The sequence below is a fragment of the Archocentrus centrarchus genome, chromosome 10, assembly GCF_007364275.1.
Source record: "Archocentrus centrarchus isolate MPI-CPG fArcCen1 chromosome 10, fArcCen1, whole genome shotgun sequence".
NCBI classification, from domain to species: domain Eukaryota; kingdom Metazoa; phylum Chordata; class Actinopteri; order Cichliformes; family Cichlidae; genus Archocentrus; species Archocentrus centrarchus.
In genome coordinates, this window is record NC_044355.1 from 414,735 (window position 1) to 432,171 (window position 17,437).

Genomic DNA, 17,437 nt, shown 5'->3' on the forward strand with positions numbered 1-17,437 from the left:
CTCATTTGAGAAGTAATACTGTAAGGTGGACTGCATTCAAGGATGTAAAAAATGGTTTTAGAAAAGAACAATTAAACGAATGGATAAAAACAGAAATTATGGCCAATGTTAAAGTTTCAGTGAAATTTCAAAGTCAATAAAGGGGGATAAATAAGTAAAAATGCATGACATAGTTATAGGCCTTAGTCAGGATGTAGCCCTTGTGATAGTGAACAAGTGTGTGAAGTTTGCATGGTCTAGCTTGAACATTATATAAGTTATGTCCAATGTTATAGTTTTTGTGGAACAGAAGCCACCAAAGCAATGACAACAGCTGAGCTAAAAAAAAAAAATGGCTGCTGTGTTTGAGTAAATTAAATCTAAATTAGGGGCGCCTGGGTGGTGAAGCCGGCAACCACATACACATGTCTGCGGGTGGCGCAGGTTCACGTCCCGGCCCGTCGCCAATTTGCCAACGTGTTCCCTGTATCTTTCCTCCATTTCCTGTCTCTCTCCACTGTTGATAAAAGCCGCTGTGGCCAAAAAAAAAAAAAAAAAAGCAAAAATCGAAATTAACACAAGTTGTTAAATAAAATTATTTCATCACAAGTGTGGAAGAGACGGTAGGGGTTTGGTTTCTTTGGTCACCAAAAATTTTTGCATTAAAACCACCAAATAAAACAAATTATTACTAATTATATGCTGCGGTACCTTAGATTTTGAGACTCTGTCTTCTTTCATAATGTTTTTTTTTTTTTTTTTTTTTTTTTTTTTTTTTTTAAACACTTTCAGTTTTTGGCTGCTTTTTTAGGATGCATAGCTAGGTTATAAATAAAGCAGGCTGACAGCTAAATGCTTTTTCATCGGCAGATCATATTTTTAGGTCCGTCTTATGTCTTCGTGCTGATACTGATTACTGGTAGGCAATTTCTCAGGCCGTGTAGGGGCCTTGTACTGTAACCATCTCCTCCTAAGATCACCTTCAAATACAGTCCATTTAATATAAACAACTTGGCAATGCTAAACTGTGGAGCTCTGGTGTTTTCATTGAAGGGTGTGTCCATGGCAGAATGGCAAACGTGATCCAAACTGCCCCAAACTTTACAAGTGTGACTAAAGTTGACCCGAAGACATATATAGGGGAAACAAGTCACACTCGTAGCACCACCTAGTGGCAGTGAGAAATCAGCATTATGTGATACCAGTCACCAATAAAACATTTTCATTGTGGGTTCAGCAACCTAACCAGGGTTCTAGCCAGCATTTGATCACCAGGCGCTATACTGAGAATTTCACCGGTTTGCTATTGGAACTCTTTGCTATCGCTGCAATTAGCAAGTGGGTGCACCCTCCACCCCGTTGCCGATACCAGACTGATTTGTTTTCTCTCACTCGATTGCTTAACTATAGTATTATTTGACCGCAATTTGCAATCTACCACCGGGGGCAACCAGTTTCGCTCAAAATGTACACGTGTGATATTGCGAAGGTCCTGTTCATTTTGATTTCATGGAGCTACAATAAGTAAAATGGTGATCAGCGTTAAAGCGAGGGGGAAGAAGTGGAAAAGGGGAGCACAAATGATGATTTTGAGCTTCCTATTACACAAATTCCCAGAAAAGCAGTGTTGCCAACTTTTCAGACCCCCCCCCCCTCAAAGTGACAAATTTAGCGACTTTTTCCAGTGAATTCATCGACTTTTGGAGATTGCCCGGAAAGCCGAAATTCTCCAACGACACTGTGTTTTGTGTACACACAGCGTTTGTACCACATCCCTTCATATGCTTCTGCAAACTCCCGGATGCCTAGACACAATGAGGTGAGGGGTCGTGCATGTGATGCATATCCGGGTTGTTAGATTCCGTGTAGGGTTCTTTGAATGAATAATAGATGAACTTTAATATAAAATATAACTCTCACTCTGATGATGTGACCATCAGTAACCAGGCCAGCTGCTGCTGAGCTGCAGGGAGCGCTGTAGCAGAGAGGAGAGTGAAAAGCTCCTGCTATGAGAATCAGCTGCAGGCAGGCTTACATAAGGACATAAAGCGCTTCCTCAGAGCAGTCAGCAGGTCTGAAGGCTGAGCTCTGCAGGCAGCTTGATCATCAGCTGATCCTCACACTGTGTGATTGCCAAACTCTCTGAACACCTGTGGTCCCCATGAGGATGAGCAGCCAGGTACATACCGGCTCCAAAGCATCATGCTCTAGAAACTCAAACCACAGAAATGTGACACTGCTCTGTAGTCCAAAGCCATGACTGTCCCAGTTTGACTCAACGTCCCAAAAGTGAAACTAAACAACTCGGAAACATATCAATGAGAGGCATATGTACGCCTTCTTAAATGAATAAATCATCTCATACGATAAGCAAACATCAGCCGTCTCGACCCTTTGGTCAGATCAAGAACAGCATGGAGGAGTTCACCCATGCTGTCCTGGAGATGATAGTTCTTGTTCTGCTCAGCTTATTGGCTCGTAAACCAGCTCTCCACCTGCTGCAGAACCAGAACTAACACCAGGAGGGCGTTTCATCTTTATTTCTTTCACATGTGACTACACTGCAGTGGGCTGGTCATGATTATTTGGACTTTCGAGTTTTTGTTACATATGAAATTATGGAACTAAAATGATAACGTATAAACTCAAAAACAGAACAATTCTGAAGTGGAGGGGAAAAATTTGCATATTTAGGCCAACTTTGAAAGTGATCTATAAAGCTGCAGGTGCTACCTGTGTTTGTGCAAATTAAATAAAAATACTATGATAAAAAAAGAACAAGCAGCCTTACAGCTTTAAAAATGAAACAGGCCAATTTCAGTTTAATTTTGACTAACGTCAAATTGTAAATCCTGGGATGGAAGCCAAGTCCACCTACTTGTCCTCCAACCACCAACTACAACAAATCCTCCTCAAAGTAATGAGAGTCTCTGGATTTTCTTTCAGGTTTAGGCAGTTTGTATGATTACAGCCACACTGAGCATCACTCCTGCGGTTTAGCTAAATGAAGAGAATAAAGAATCAGTTAGAGAAACTATAAAAATAGTGTTTAATAAAACAAAAACACCCGTTGTTCATTTCCATGAGTTTTATTCAAAGCCACAAGGAGCCACTGTGTGGGGATTTCTGTGAGTAAATTGAGTGCATTGTTGTCTCAGATGGATACAAATAAACATACCTGGGCATAAGTCATGTGTTCATAAACAACAATGGGTGGATTCAGTGATGCAGGTCCTGTAATAATATTAAAGTTGTTACTCATGCACAGCCGTCAGAGCAGGAAATGACTAGACTTCATTCATTCCTGAATGTGGCTGTGTATTTGTTCATGTGTATTTGTGATTATTAATATTTTGCCAATTCACGCAGTCATGCATTTAATTCCTAAATTTAAAGTCAATTACAGGTTTTAGGTGGACTCTCCTCCTACAATCCTGGGTCAAAGTTCAGCTGGACTGACCTCAGAGGTAAGCTGGCGGGGTTTACCCTGCTCTGCTCTGATTCAGCCTGATGGCAGTTCTGTGTGTCTGAATAAGCTCATTTGTTGGGAGCTTTCAGTGTTTGTCAAGAGAAGAAAAAAAATGAGGATGAGGAGCTGGTGAAAGCGTTGCCTTTGCTGAGCAGAGAAAGACTACATCCTCGCCAAAAAATGCTGAGAATTTCCTGATCAGTCCGACTGAAGCCAAAATGGCAGGAAAACATTTAGAGCAGCAGCTCATTTCTGGCTACTTGGTTTATTCTGGGACCCTGCAGCTTCGAGCGACCAGTGTTAATTTCGTTGATGAAATATTTTTGTCATAGTTTTCATCGACGAACCTTTTTTTCATGATGATAATGAGACGATAACTAAATAAAAACTACCTAAAATGATAAAAATGATGACTAAATTAATTGACACTTTCGTCAACAAATGAAAACGAGACGAAAATGCTTGGTGGGGATGACATCCAATCAGAACTGATTTAATTTTGTGACAGGGCGGGACAAGTTAGGAAAACATCCAATCAAACACACAGTTGCACAAATTTTCTCTAAACCCGGGAAGACCAAACTAGCCTGTGATTGGTCGTTCCTTCAGAACTAAGTTATGTAAACAATGTCAGCAGGGAGAAAGAGAAGAGCCGATGTATGGACACATTTATCCTTTGACGTTGTGACAAACTAAACGATGTGTAAACCATGTGGGGCGACTATCTCGGGTAAAAACACGACAAATATTAAACGACATCTGCAAACCAGTCACCCAGATCTCCATGCAAAGGTCAGCATTTTAATGTCATGCAGGGTAAAGTGTTTTTCCCAGTTTGTGTTTAGAGAAAATCTCCACACCGCGGTGGATTAGCCTTTATAATCTTAGTCCTGAACACTGCCCTGTACCTTTCAGAGCGTCCTGCTGTAAAACGCTCGGATTATCTCAGTAAGGTGGTGTTAATGATCAGGTGTGCGGGAAGCAGGTGAAACGCTAATGTTAATATTATTAATAATATTGCATAACTTTAAAAAAAGCATTCCGAGGGAGGCTGAGGACATTGAGTCCGAATGGACCATGTTCCGCACCTCCATTGTTGAGGCTGCTGCTCAGAACTGTGGCTGCAAGGTGGTTGGTGCCTGTCGTGGTGGTACCCCCGAACCAGATGGTGGTCACCGGAGGTGAAGGGAGCCATCTAATTCCTTCATTGTTATGCTCTTCAGTGCCAACACAGTGCAGAGCAGCTACCTAAACTCTGCTCCCAGTGAGGTCGATTATCTCGTCAATAGTTTTACATCCTCACTGCGTATAACTTTGGATACTGTGGCTCCTCTGAAAAGGAAAGCTTCAAATCAGAAGTGCTGACTCTGTGGTATAATTCACAACGCACAGCTTAAAGCAGATAACCCGAAAGCTGGAGAGGGAATGGCGTCTCACTAAATTAGAAGATGCTCATTTAGCCTGGAAAAAGAGTTTGTTGCTCTATAAAAAAGCCCTCCGTAAAGCTAGGACATCTTACTAGTCATCATTAATTGAAGAAATAAGAACAACCCCAGGTTTCTTTTCAGCACTGTAGCCAGGCTGACAAGAGTCAGAGCTCTGTAGAGCCGAGTATTCCTTTCACGTTAACTAGTAGTGACTTCATGGATTTCTTTACAAATAACATTTTAGACATTCGAGAAAAATTATTCATAACCATCTCAAAGATTATTCTTCATGTTCGGCTGCTTTCAGCACTGCTGGTATTTGTTTAGACTCTTTCGCTCCAGTTGATCTTTCAGAGTTAACTTCAATAGTTACTTCCTCCAAACCAGCAACATGTTTGTTAGATCCCATTCCTACTAGACTGTTCAAAGAAGTCTTTCCAATTATTGATGCTTCAATCTTAAAAATGATCAATCAGTCTTTATTAGTTGGCTATGTACCACAGGCCTTCAAGGTGGCTGTAATTAAACCTCTACTTAAAAAGCCATCACTGACCCAGCTGTCTTAGCTAATTATAGGCCAATCTCCAACCTTCCTTTTCTCTCAAACACTCTTAAAAGAGTAGTTGTAAAACAGCTAACTGATCATCTGCAGAGGAACGGTTTATTTGAAGAGTTTCAGTCAGGTTTCAGAATTCATCACAGTACAGAAACAGCATTAGTGAAGGTTACAAATGATCTTCTTAGAGCCTCTGACAGTGGACTCATCTCTGTGCTTGTCCTGTTGGACCTCAGTGCAGCTTTTGATACTGTTGACCATAACATTTTATTACAGAGATTAGAGCATACTATAGGTATTAAAGGTACTGCACTGCAGTGGTTTGAATCATATTTATCTCATAGACTCCAATTTGTTCATGTAAATGGGGAGTCTTCTTCACACACTAAGGTTAATTATGGAGTTCCACAGGGTTCTGTGCTAGGACCAATTTTATTTACATTATACATGCTTCCCTTAGGCAGTGTTATTAGAAAGCACTGCATCAATTTTCATTGTTATGCAGATGATACTCAGCTTTACCTATCAATGAAGCCAGATGACACACATCAATTAGTTAAACTGCAGGAATGTCTTAAAGACATTAAGGCCTGGATGACCTCTAATTTCCTGCTTCTAAATTCAGATAAAACTGAAGTTCTTGTACTCGGCCCCACAAATCTTAGAAACATGGTGTCTAACCAGATACTTACTCTGGATGGCATTACTTTGGCCTCCAGTAACACTGTGAGAAATCTTGGAGTCATTTTTGACCAGGATATGTCCTTCAATGCACATATTAAACAAATATGTAGGACCGCTTTTTTGCATTTGCGCAATATTTCTAAAATTAGAAACATCCTTTCTCAGAGTGATGCTGAAAAGCTAATTCATGCATTTATTACTTCTAGGCTGGATTATTGTAATTCATTATTATCAGGCTGTCCTAAAAGCTCCCTGAAAAGCCTTCAGCTGATCCAAAATGTTGCAGCTAGAGTACTGACAGGGACTAGAAAGAGAGAGCATATTTCTCCCATATTGGCTTCTCTTCATTGGCTCCCTGTTAAATCTAGAATAGAATTTAAAATTCTTCTCCTCACATACAAGGTCTTGAATAATCAGGCCCCATCTTATCTCAAAGACCTCATAGTACCATATCACCCCAACAGAGCACTTCGCTCTCAGACTGCTGGCTTACTTGTGATTCCTAGGATACTTAAGAGTAGAATGGGAGGCAGAGCCTTCAGCTTTCAGGCGCCTCTTCTGTGGAACCAGCTTCCAGCTTGGATTCGGGAGACAGACACCCTCTCTATTTTTAAGATTAGGCTTAAAACTTTCCTTTATGATAAAGCTTATAGTTAGGGCTGGATCAGGTGACCCTGAACCATCCCTTAGTTATGCTGCTATAGGCCTAGTCTGCTGGGGGGTTCCCATAATGCACTGTTTCTCATTCACCTTATTTACTTTGTTTATACTCCACTCTGCATTTAATCATTAATTGATATTAATCTCTGGCTCTCTTCCACAGCATGTCTTTCTCTCCCCTCAGCCCAACCGGTCGCGGCAGATGACTGCCCCTCCCTGAGCCTGGTTCTGCTGGAGGTTTCTTCCTGTTAAAGGGAGTTTTTCCTTTCCACTGTCGCCAAGTGCTTGCTCATAGGGGGTCGTTTTGACTGTTGGGTTTTCTCTGTATTATTGTAGGGTCTTTACCCACAATACAAAGTGCCTTGAGGCGACAGTTTGTTGTGATTTGGCGCTATATAAATAAAATTGAATAAATCAAGCTGAAGAAAGAGTCCTATCGGGCTTGGTTAGCCTGTGGGACTCCGGAGGCAGCTGACAGGTATCGACAGGCCAAGTGGAATGCAGCTCGGGTAGTGGCCAAAGCAAAAACTCGGGTGTGGGAGGAGTTCGGTGAGGCTATGGAAAAAGACTTTCGGACGGCATCGAAGCGATTCTGGCAAACCGTCAGGCGACTCAGGAAGGGAAAGCAGTGCTTCACTCACACTGTTTATAGTGCGGGCGGGGGGTGCTGCTGACTTCAACTGAGGCTATAGTCGGACGGTGGAAGGAATACTTCGAGGACCTTCTGAATCCCACTGACACGCCTTCTGTAGTGGAAGCAGAGTCTGGGGATGAGGGGGATGACTTGACCATCACTGGGGGTGAGGTCACTGAGGTAGTTAAACAAGTCCTTGGTGGCAGAGCCCCTGGGGTGGACGAGATTCGCCCTGAGTTCCTGAAGGCTCTGGATGTTGTAGGGCTGTCTTGGTTGACACGCCTCTGCAACATCGCGTGGAGATCTGGGGCAGTGCCATTGGATTGGCAGACCGGGGTGGTGGTCCCCATCTTTAAGAAGGGAGACCGGGGGTGTGCTCCAACTTTCGGGGGATCGCACTACTCAGCCTCCCCGGTAAGGTCTATGCCAGGGTGCTGGAAAGGAGGGTGCGTCCGTTAGTCGAACCTCGGATTCAGGAGGAACAATGCGGTTTTCGTCCTGGTCGTGGAACGCTGGACCAGCTCTTTATCCTCTCAAGGATATTCGAGTGTGCGTGGGAGTTTGCCCAACCAGTCTACATGTGCTTTGTGGACTTGGAGAAGGCATTCGACCGTGTCCCTCGGGGTGTCCTTTGGGAGGTTCTGCGGGAGTATGGGGTGTCTGGCCCATTGTTGCGGGCCATTCAGTCCTTGTACAACCACAGTGAGAGCTTGGTCCGTATAGCCGGTAATAAGTCGGATTTGTTTCCTGTGGGTGTTGGACTCCGTCAGGGCTGCCCTTTGTCACCGATTCTGTTCATAATTTTTATGGACAGAATTTCTAGGCGTAGCCAGGTGGCGGAAGGCTTCTTCCTTGGTGGCCTCAGAGTCTCATCTCTGCTTTTTGCAGATGATGCGGTTCTGTTGGCTTCATCAGGGGGGGGCCTCCAGCTCGCAGTGGAACGGTTCGCAGCCGAGTGTGAAACGGCTGGCATGAGAATCAGCACCTCTAAGTCTGAGGCCATGGTCCTCAGCCAGAAAAGGGTGGAGTGCCATCTCCAGCTCAGGAACGAGTTCTTGCCTCAAGTGGAGGAGTTTAAGTATCTCGGGGTCTTGTTCACGAGTGATGGGAGAAGGGAACGGGAGATCGACAGGCGGATCGGGGCTGCTTCTGCAGTGATGCGGACGCTGCACCGGTCCGTCGTGGTGAAGAGGGAGCTTAGCGTAAAAGCGAAGCTCTCGATTTACCGGTCGATCTACGTTCCTACCCTCACCTATGGTCACGAGCTTTGGGTAGTGACCGAAAGAATAAGATCGCGAATACAAGCGGCAGAAATGAGTTTCCTTCGAAGGGTGGCTGGCCTCTCCCTTAGAGATAAGGTGAGGAGTGCGGCCATCCGGGAGGGGCTCAGAGTAGAGCCGCTGCTCCTCCACATCGAAAGGAGCCAGTTGAGGTGGCTCGGGCATCTGATTAGGATGCCTCCTGGCCGCCTCCTGGGTGAGGTGTTCCGGGCATGTCCCACCGGGAAGAGGCCCCGTGGTAGACCCAGGACACGCTGGAGAGATTATGTATCTCGGCTGGCCTGGGAACGCCTTGGGGTCCCTCCGGATGAGCTGGAGGAGGTGGTTGGGGAGAGGGAAGCCTGGGCTTCTCTGCTTAGGCTTCTGCCCCCGCGACCCGGCCCCGGATAAGCGGAAGAAAATGGATGGATGGATGGATGGATGGAACTTTAAAAAAATATATATATTTTGTGTTACATTTTACACCCTTTATATTTTAGTCGACTATATTCTTACTATAATTTCGTCAACTAAAACTAAAACTATTCAAATGACTAAATTATGACTAAAACTAAATTACATTTTCGTCAAAAGACTATGACTAAAACAAAATTTGCTATCAAAATTAACACTGCGAGCGACATCTCTGACAGCAGAGTTTAGAGGCCTTGTGTTCACCTGCATGGGCTTGTTGACTCCTCGGTCGGCCACAGCGTCCTTAAGTGTGTGTGAATCTAAACCACAGAGCACCATCTGTGATCGGCATTATTATGGTCAGAACTCAGATGCATCATCGTTCTTAACGGGGTCCCAAGATTTTCAGAAAAACCTGACCTCTGACCTTGAGGTCAACGTCACAGAGATTAAAACTTCAAAGCAACTTTCGTCTGATTGGCAATTTAAAAACGAGCACTGGTGAGCGGGTACCAACACCGGGGGGGGGGTGAAGCCAGTGAACGAGTGTGTGAAGTTTGACGGGTCATCCTGGGAACATCGTTCTCTGGCCAACATTAATGTTTCTGTGGAGCAGACGCCACAGCGGCTCTGACAAAACAGCTGAGCTAAAACTGAACACATAAGGTGACTCAAGGAATGCCTTCAACCTGAAACACAGGTCTGACTCCACCCATGTTGCCATGGTTACAGACCTTCAGCAGAGCAGTGGGACTAATGTGAATTCTTTCAGTCAGCAGGAAGCCTCACCTGTCAGGTAACAGAGATACAACAAGATCTCCTCCTCCTGTAACTAACAGCAAACTCATCCTCCTCCTCCAGACAGACTCATTCAGCATCTTTTAAACACAATAGAGGACCTCTCACCCTCTGACCTCTGTGTCAGGAACACTGCAAAACAATGAAAATATTCTAATAAATCCTGGGAGAGTTGAGGCTTCACTGTCCTTATTTTCCTGAGAAAAAGAGCTTTTCCAAGTATCTTCAGGATCTTCATCCTGGAATTTTTGGCTCAGCCTTTGCCACAAAATTCCAGACGATGTGCCGTGTTTCTCCTGGCCTGTGAGCGTTTTCAGTGGAGAAATCCTGACCTCAAAGCTGCCGTTTTAAATAGGTTCACTGGAGTTTGGTTTGTCTACGGTCTGCTTCGGGAACCATCAGAGTCCGAGTGAAACCATTCACAGGTCGCCTCAGATTCACATTTTCTGCTTTTAGACCCAAACAAGCTGAATATTCATGAGCACTGATGGTGTAACAGGCCTACAGGTTATTTCCATTTATGCAAATGAACTTTCTGAGGCTGAAACATGCTGGAAAATGTGCTGAATGCTGAAATTTCTGTCAGGACTGGTGAAAATTTACTTTTATGAGTCTCACAGATGGGTGGAGCAAAAGAACTCCATAGCACCCCCTACAAAATCACAACAAAGAAGCTCAAGTGCGGTGTTTCACGTACACGTAGGAAATTTGGTACACACATGCAACAGTCCAAGATGAACAAAAAAAGCCTCCTGGAACCAACAGGAAGCTCACCATTTTGAATTTCAGTAGCTGTTTTGGCCCAACTTCCAGGTGTTTCACTTATTGTATCTTACTGTATTTAATCAGGTGAACTTCACATCTGGGTCAGTGTGAACTGAAGACCTCAGCAGATGCATCTGTCACAGAAAAAGATGTTGCTTCAGCTCAGGTGAACATCGCTCAATCCGCTCCAAACATCACATTTAGTCAGAGCTCAAACCTTGAGACATCTGCATGGAAATATCCAGGCACTGCATCACCTAGTGGCAGCAGGAAATCAGCACTGTGTGATCAATATAACTTAATGTGTGTCATTTTTAGACCAAACAATGAAAATGTCATAAACAGCAACACAACGCATAATTAGTTGGTGTTCTCTGACGCCACTTACACCGCGTTTCCACTAGTACCTACTCAGTGCTGCTCGACTCGGCACGGTTTGTAGGCTTTTTCCATTAGATCCTGGTACCAGGTACTTTTTTACTATGTTTCCACCATCGAGGTGCCGGTGCTCGTGCCAGTGCTGGTGTCGGTTTCAATGAACTGGCAAAATGCTTAAGAATGGGCCCGCGTTTCCACTGCACTTTGTGAACTGATCCTTTACGCATGAGTGTGGGCGGGTCCTCATCTGGACCCGGGAGCCGAAGGGCACAAACGTGGGAGAACGCTCCCACTTTCTAGTGCTGCGAACACATTTTAAGGTCCAAACCAAACTACTGCAGCATCTGTGTGCAGCACAGAGGTAAACACAGACAGAGATTAAAGCAAGACGACAAGTACGCACTTTGTGTCCTTTTAGCTGTGATATGAACTGATACAAAGCAGTAAGTTCAGCCTTAGAGCCCAACCTAATTCACAGCCGTGAAAATCGCTTCACTTTTCTCATGTAATACACACCATGCAGTGAAACAGCGGTAGAAAACTTTACGTTGAGATGGCAGAGTCACGCCCTTCTACCGCTTTCATCATGAGTTCTTGGTTCGAGACCAGCTAGCTTACGGGGCCAAGTTGAACCCGTTTTTTCAGCCGAGCACCGAGTGCGTTCGTGGTTCAGAACGGTTCAGATATACCGGCACCCGGTCGGTGGAAAAAAGGCCTTTTAGTACTAGGGGTGTGCAATATATCGTCTACAATAATATCTTAATTGCCGTGTTAACGATGTGCGAGCTAATGTTGAGTATGCTAATGACTGGGGGAAAAACAACAACCAAAAACCCTCGGCTTCATGTGTTCACTACTTCATGCTGCTGCACGTGTGAATTGAGAGTGCCCATACTGTGTGCTAGCATAGCTGCCTAAACAACACACCTAAAGCTGGAAATGAGTGAACACAGTGCGCCAGGGGAAGAAACTCAGACATCGGCAGCCTCACAGTCTACCACCTTAGATTTAATTCCTAAGTGAGGAGGTGGTTTGGATTTGAAAGACTGCCATGGATCAAAAGACGACAGTTTGCAGACTTTGTAAGAAAGCGGATAGCGAATGAACCTGTTCCATCATCAACTATTGTGAGGAATATGACAAGTTTCGGGAATCCGCTGTCAAGACAAATCTAAATCACCTAAGGTGTATGGCAAAACACATACTCAGAAAACTTTTTAGCCCCCCCGTGACCCCGACTAGCAGGATAAAGAAGATGATAATGGATGGATGGATGGATGTTAATATCCTTTAAGGTAAAGTAGGTCTGTTACAATCACTGCGTCATAACCTAGCAATGTTCTCGGAACTCACCTGTTATTCGCCTCGGATAATACACTTAAGTGGTCTACCAAAAAGGGGGTTTCTGATTAGATGAAGGTGTGCTTTTCTGTGATTTTTTTTTTTTTTTGCTATAATGTAGGGGAAATCCCCCTGGACAGCCTCTTTTTTGATTTTTTTTTTCCTCTATTCTGTCAAGGCTCCCATATTGAGCGATTGCTTTTGAAAACCTCTAAGTTTTTCTATTTACATTTGGCATGCCCAGGACGCAGATTAAAAACACTCTTTCAACAATGTGTTTTTCCTGGATAAGTAACGGTTAAATAAAATAAAAATAAAAGTTAATGTGTCAAAAACACTGATTTAAGTCTTGTATTTTACCAGCTTGCACTTCTTGAATGAACACATTTTTAAATAATGCAAAATATCGTTTATTATCGTTATCAAAAGAAAATTACAGAAAAGCGAGATATTTTTTGTCAATATCGCACACCCCTATTTAGTACCCACTCAGCTGGGACTCCAAGCAGTGCAAAGCAATCCAAAAATGTGACGCGGAAGAACAGCGTGCCACTGATTGGCCAGGGAGTGTGGTCACTAGTTGAGTCTTGAGAACGACTCCTTCACCAGAATCAACCGCGCCATTTTAAAAACCCGACAGCAAGAAAATGGAGGCACACAAACAACACTGTGGTTGAATAAGGAGGTGCAGACATTTCTGTGCTTGGTGGCAGATGAGAAATGGTAAAGTGTATCAGGACGTCCCCAAGCTAATAGCAGCGTTTGAGCCTACTGCCTACTAAGACTACCGCCCACGTTGCTGTATCGACTCCACCCACATTGAGGTGGTACTCAATTGGAAACAAAACAAGACCGTGCCGAGTCGAGTTGCGCTGAGCAGGTACTAGTGGAAAAGAGGCAATAGTGGGCACAAGAAGGGAACAGTGCATGCCTGGGCAGCCAATGAGAATCCAGGGCAAAAAAAGATGCATGCACACCTTCACTTGCATGCATCTTTTTTTTGTGGCCACAGCAGCTTTACTTACAGTAGAGGAGAGACAGAAAATGGGGGAAGGATATGGGGGAAGACGTGGACAAATTGGCGACAGGCCGGGACTCGAGCACCACAACACGGCACATGTATGTGGTCGCCGGCTTTAACCACTAAGCCACCCGGGCGCCCCACATGTGTGCATCTTTAACTGCATTTGTGATTTTATTTAGAAATATTTTAGTTTTTTTATGGTTGGAAAAAAAAAAAGTCTGTATGAACAAACATCCTAAACCCCACAGTGAGACACCTCCTCCTACTCATCAACTGAAGGACGCTGTTACACTGTAACATTACTTCTCCTGACTGGCTGACAAGAGAGTAGAGTGTCAAAGTCTTGCTGCGAAAACACTCAGTTTCACTCTAAGCATCTGCACCCACACTCACATCAGGGGGAGCCAGTTGTAGCCCCGCCTCCTCCCGGCTGTTTGCTGAGAGAGGCATTTCCTAGTGGCGGGAGTTTCCTCTGTGATGAGTCAGCCGGGGGGGGGAGATTGGCTCACACTGAGTCACCTCTCATGACTTTCAGGCCTCCTTGCGCTGAGATTCACATTCATACATGAGGAAATATAAGAACACACACCTCAAGCCTCCACAGCAGCTTCACACCTCACTGATTTTACCTGTAAGCGATCAGCTGCAGGAAACTCCTGAGTGACTAAAACCTTCTCTCTGCTTCATGTGATCTGAAGCAACCGCCCACTGCCAGGAAAAAAACTACACTGCTGTGTTTGTTCTCAGGAAGCCAAGCCTGGTGTAATGTTTTATAAAAACTTCATTTAAAAAAATAAACACAGAAAAGCTGTTTATTATTTTTATTCCATCATCCACCTGTAATTTTACTTCAGCTCTAAAATACAGCCCCCAGAAAAAAAAAAAAAAAAAAAAAAAAAAAAAAAAAAAAAAAAAAAAAAAAAAGGTCAAAGGTCAGGTGGTTGGGTTTTCAGACATCTTGCTCCAGAAGGGCAGAAGCACTGAAGTAAGAAGACTTTTTTTTAAAACGACCGCAGCCAAACTGAGGGGAAACACAGGGGTCACATGACCACGCAGCAAAGCCACAACAAACACACATGCGCACACACACTGTCAAGGTCTCATATTATTGATATGGATTTATTGATGTGCTGATTGGAACTGTTGTTTATCCAGCTGGATTAAACCCAGTGAGTGAGATCAGACTGAGGGGGTGGGGTTTGTAACACTGGCCGATATTGCCAGCACCCTAATCAATGAAATAATCAGCCCAGCTCCACATCCAGCCTGAGCACTATATCACTATAGTTTTGTTTCCAACCTACAACCTAATGCATGCCAACAGGCTGCCATCACCATTAACTTGTGTGTGGTGTCACATGACCACATACTGACAAAAATTAACTTTGATATGGCTCACGGGGAATACAAATATGGCAGGAAATAAGAAAAAGCAGAATAAGAACATTTTAAATATGTGATTAGTGTTTCCCACAGAATTAGTCTCATTCATGTCTATGTCAGCTGCCACACATAAGAAACCGTCTGATCCTTACCGGAAACCCAAAGCATTATACACATGTAAGAAAACTGCCTGTTTACTTCCTATCACAATAAAAGTCCTAATCATACACACTGTTTGACTGCTGATTTTATGATCCAATAAAAATGCTGGTTGTAAAGTAACCGTAAAAACGATTATTAAATGCTGAAGAAAAGTTTAAGGCGCTCCAAAAGTCAAACTGTTTTCAGTGTGTGTCTAAATATATACAGCAATTAACAGCTTTAAGCTCTCATTTATAAATCTCTAAAACAAAAATGGATAGAGAAAGAATTCCTGCAACAGAAGCAATCAACAGATAAAAGATGACCTTTTGCAGTAAATATATAGTGTGCGCAGACATAAGATGACAATAGTTCAATTTTAATCCATCGCCAGAAATGATTCCTTTTAAACTGCAGTGGTGACAAGAAGTGTGTGCATTTACCCCACATGCATATTAAAAAAAAAAAAAAAAAAGTTTAGCATGGTGTTTGTGGGAAATCTCTGGGTGAATAACCCCTCTTCAGCACAGTGTAAGTGGGCTGTTGTTGCTGTTTTATTTAATCTGTGGGTGTGTTTGTGTCTAACATCTGTACAGACTGTGTTTGGTGCTCACTCACCGCTATCAGCGTGCTGTTCCGGCTCTGCTCCCCCGCCGTCCCTCCACTTTCTCCGTGCTCCGCGCTGCTGCCTCCTCCGCCGCTTCCCGGCGCTCTCTGCCCGGCCTGTTCGCCGCTGGGCTGGTGCTGCCGGTGCTTGTTGGACCGCTTGGCTTTGGACTGCAGGCAGCGTTGGTGCAGGGCGTAGGTCTGCTGCCGATCCAACTCCTGCCGCTCCATCATCGCGGTCATGTAGCGCTCCTCGCAGCTGTTGTGATGCTGCCGGAACTGCTCGATCCTCCGGCGGAGCCGCTCCATCACCTCGCTGCGTCGCGGTGTAACAAAATCCGCCATCATCAATAAAGACTTGTAGTAAACTCCCGCCTCAGGTTTCGTCCATAAATTGCTGAATCTGGCGTCTACACCCACCCCTCACCCTTTACAAAGACTCCGGTGCTGGCTCCATGGAGGCGGCCTTTGTGCTGCTAACGGCCTTCAGTCGCACTCACTGCCGAAGAGGAGAGGTCAGGTTTTCGGGGGCAGCACCATCCAGCCTCCTCATCTACCTGCTCTCGTGTACAACAGCTCGTTTAATTAGCTGTGTAAAGCTACCGGAGTCCTGCTACAACCTCTGCGGGCCTGACTTAACCCCCTCAGCTGCTCCTGCTCCCCCCGCCCCTGGTTATTAACAGTCCAGTCTGAGCGACGGGCTGCTGCCTTAAACTCAGTCCCGCTGGGCTAACTTCAGCTAGCACATTCCTCCACTCTAACCCAAAGTTGGAGCCTCAAAACCCCCTTAAACCCTCCCGAAAACGAGTTACACGGAGCCTGGTCTGGAGCTAGTCTCCGTCTCCTCATCCACCTGCCCGTTACCGGCAGTGCTCCGCTCCCGGCAACCTCCTAACGGCTCCATAACTCCCCTCAAACTTTACTCCCCTCGGCTGCTGGGGGTTAGCCCGGATAGCAAGGGATTAGCTGACTGGCTAACAACTTGTCAGCTAATGAAAAAATTTAATTTGACCCGCGAGAAAACAAACCGCCAGACTTTCAGGACATGTGAAGCACAGTTAGAGTTAAATGGACTTACTGTGAGAGTGCTGCTGTCCGCGCTCCTACAGCATCTGTCCGCCGAACAGCTGATCCTCCCGCTAGTCGTTAGCCGCTAGCTGCTAACGCTGTTTGGGTTCGGCTAGCTAGCAACACAGCTAGCCCGAAACATTTAAATGAACCATCATACTTTAAATCCGTCTCCCCAGAGTTACCACCGCGGATAATCTTTCCCTCGACTGAGCCCGCGTCGGAGATGAGCTGTTTGGGAGCGAATTCCTGGGAACAGCGGGATGAGTCTCCCTCTGAACCGCTTCTATTGTTTTCCAACGAACAAGTTACGCCGCCGCCATCTTGGAAACTCAGTCTTTCCCCCTCCTTCGTCAGCCACTCAGGAATGTCCCGCCCCTTCCGGCGACGGACAGCAGAGCCGGCCAATTAGGAGCGCGGACTCGCTTTTAAATAAACGATACGCAACAAACTGAGTTCGTCTTGCCAGAAAAAGGAAAAACGTGAAAAAATACGTTCGAACTTTTAATATTAAATCTTTACTTTATGAACTTTTAATTGTGAAAACGTCACTGGCAGCAGGTTAAACACTAACTGTTTGACCTCCAGTGGTGTCATTAACGGCCCCTGAAGGACAGTCATGTCCTTCACATAAATTATACTTTTTAAAAAAAGTGGGCCCAACACCCACAGGTGGTGCCACGTTAGTTGGATAGGGGTAATGGGCAGTGACGCCATCCCTGGCTATTGGGACATGGATCACCTCTGGGAAAGGAGTCAGGAATGCATGAGTTTGAAATACACCAGATAATCGGGCTCACCTCTGGAACCAGTCTCCTGGACTCTTCCAGTCTGGAGTTGCCCTCGTGAGA

General features: G+C 44.8%; 1 protein-coding gene across 4 annotated transcripts in view; it reads right to left on the reverse strand.

Annotated features, from left to right (window-relative positions):
- maml1 (mastermind-like transcriptional coactivator 1) overlaps positions 1-16,936 on the reverse strand; it is a 41,571-nt gene extending 24,635 nt beyond the window's left edge. For 2 of the 4 annotated variants that reach the window (XM_030738678.1, XM_030738674.1), the window contains exon 1: positions 15,531-16,936. In XM_030738678.1, coding sequence (XP_030594538.1) covers positions 15,531-15,866 — 336 coding nt within the window. In that variant the 5' untranslated portion in view covers positions 15,867-16,936. The remainder of the gene's footprint in view (positions 1-15,530) is intronic. The other 2 variants (XM_030738677.1, XM_030738676.1) reach the window with 2 other exon arrangements.
- Positions 16,937-17,437: the final 501 nt, after the last annotated feature.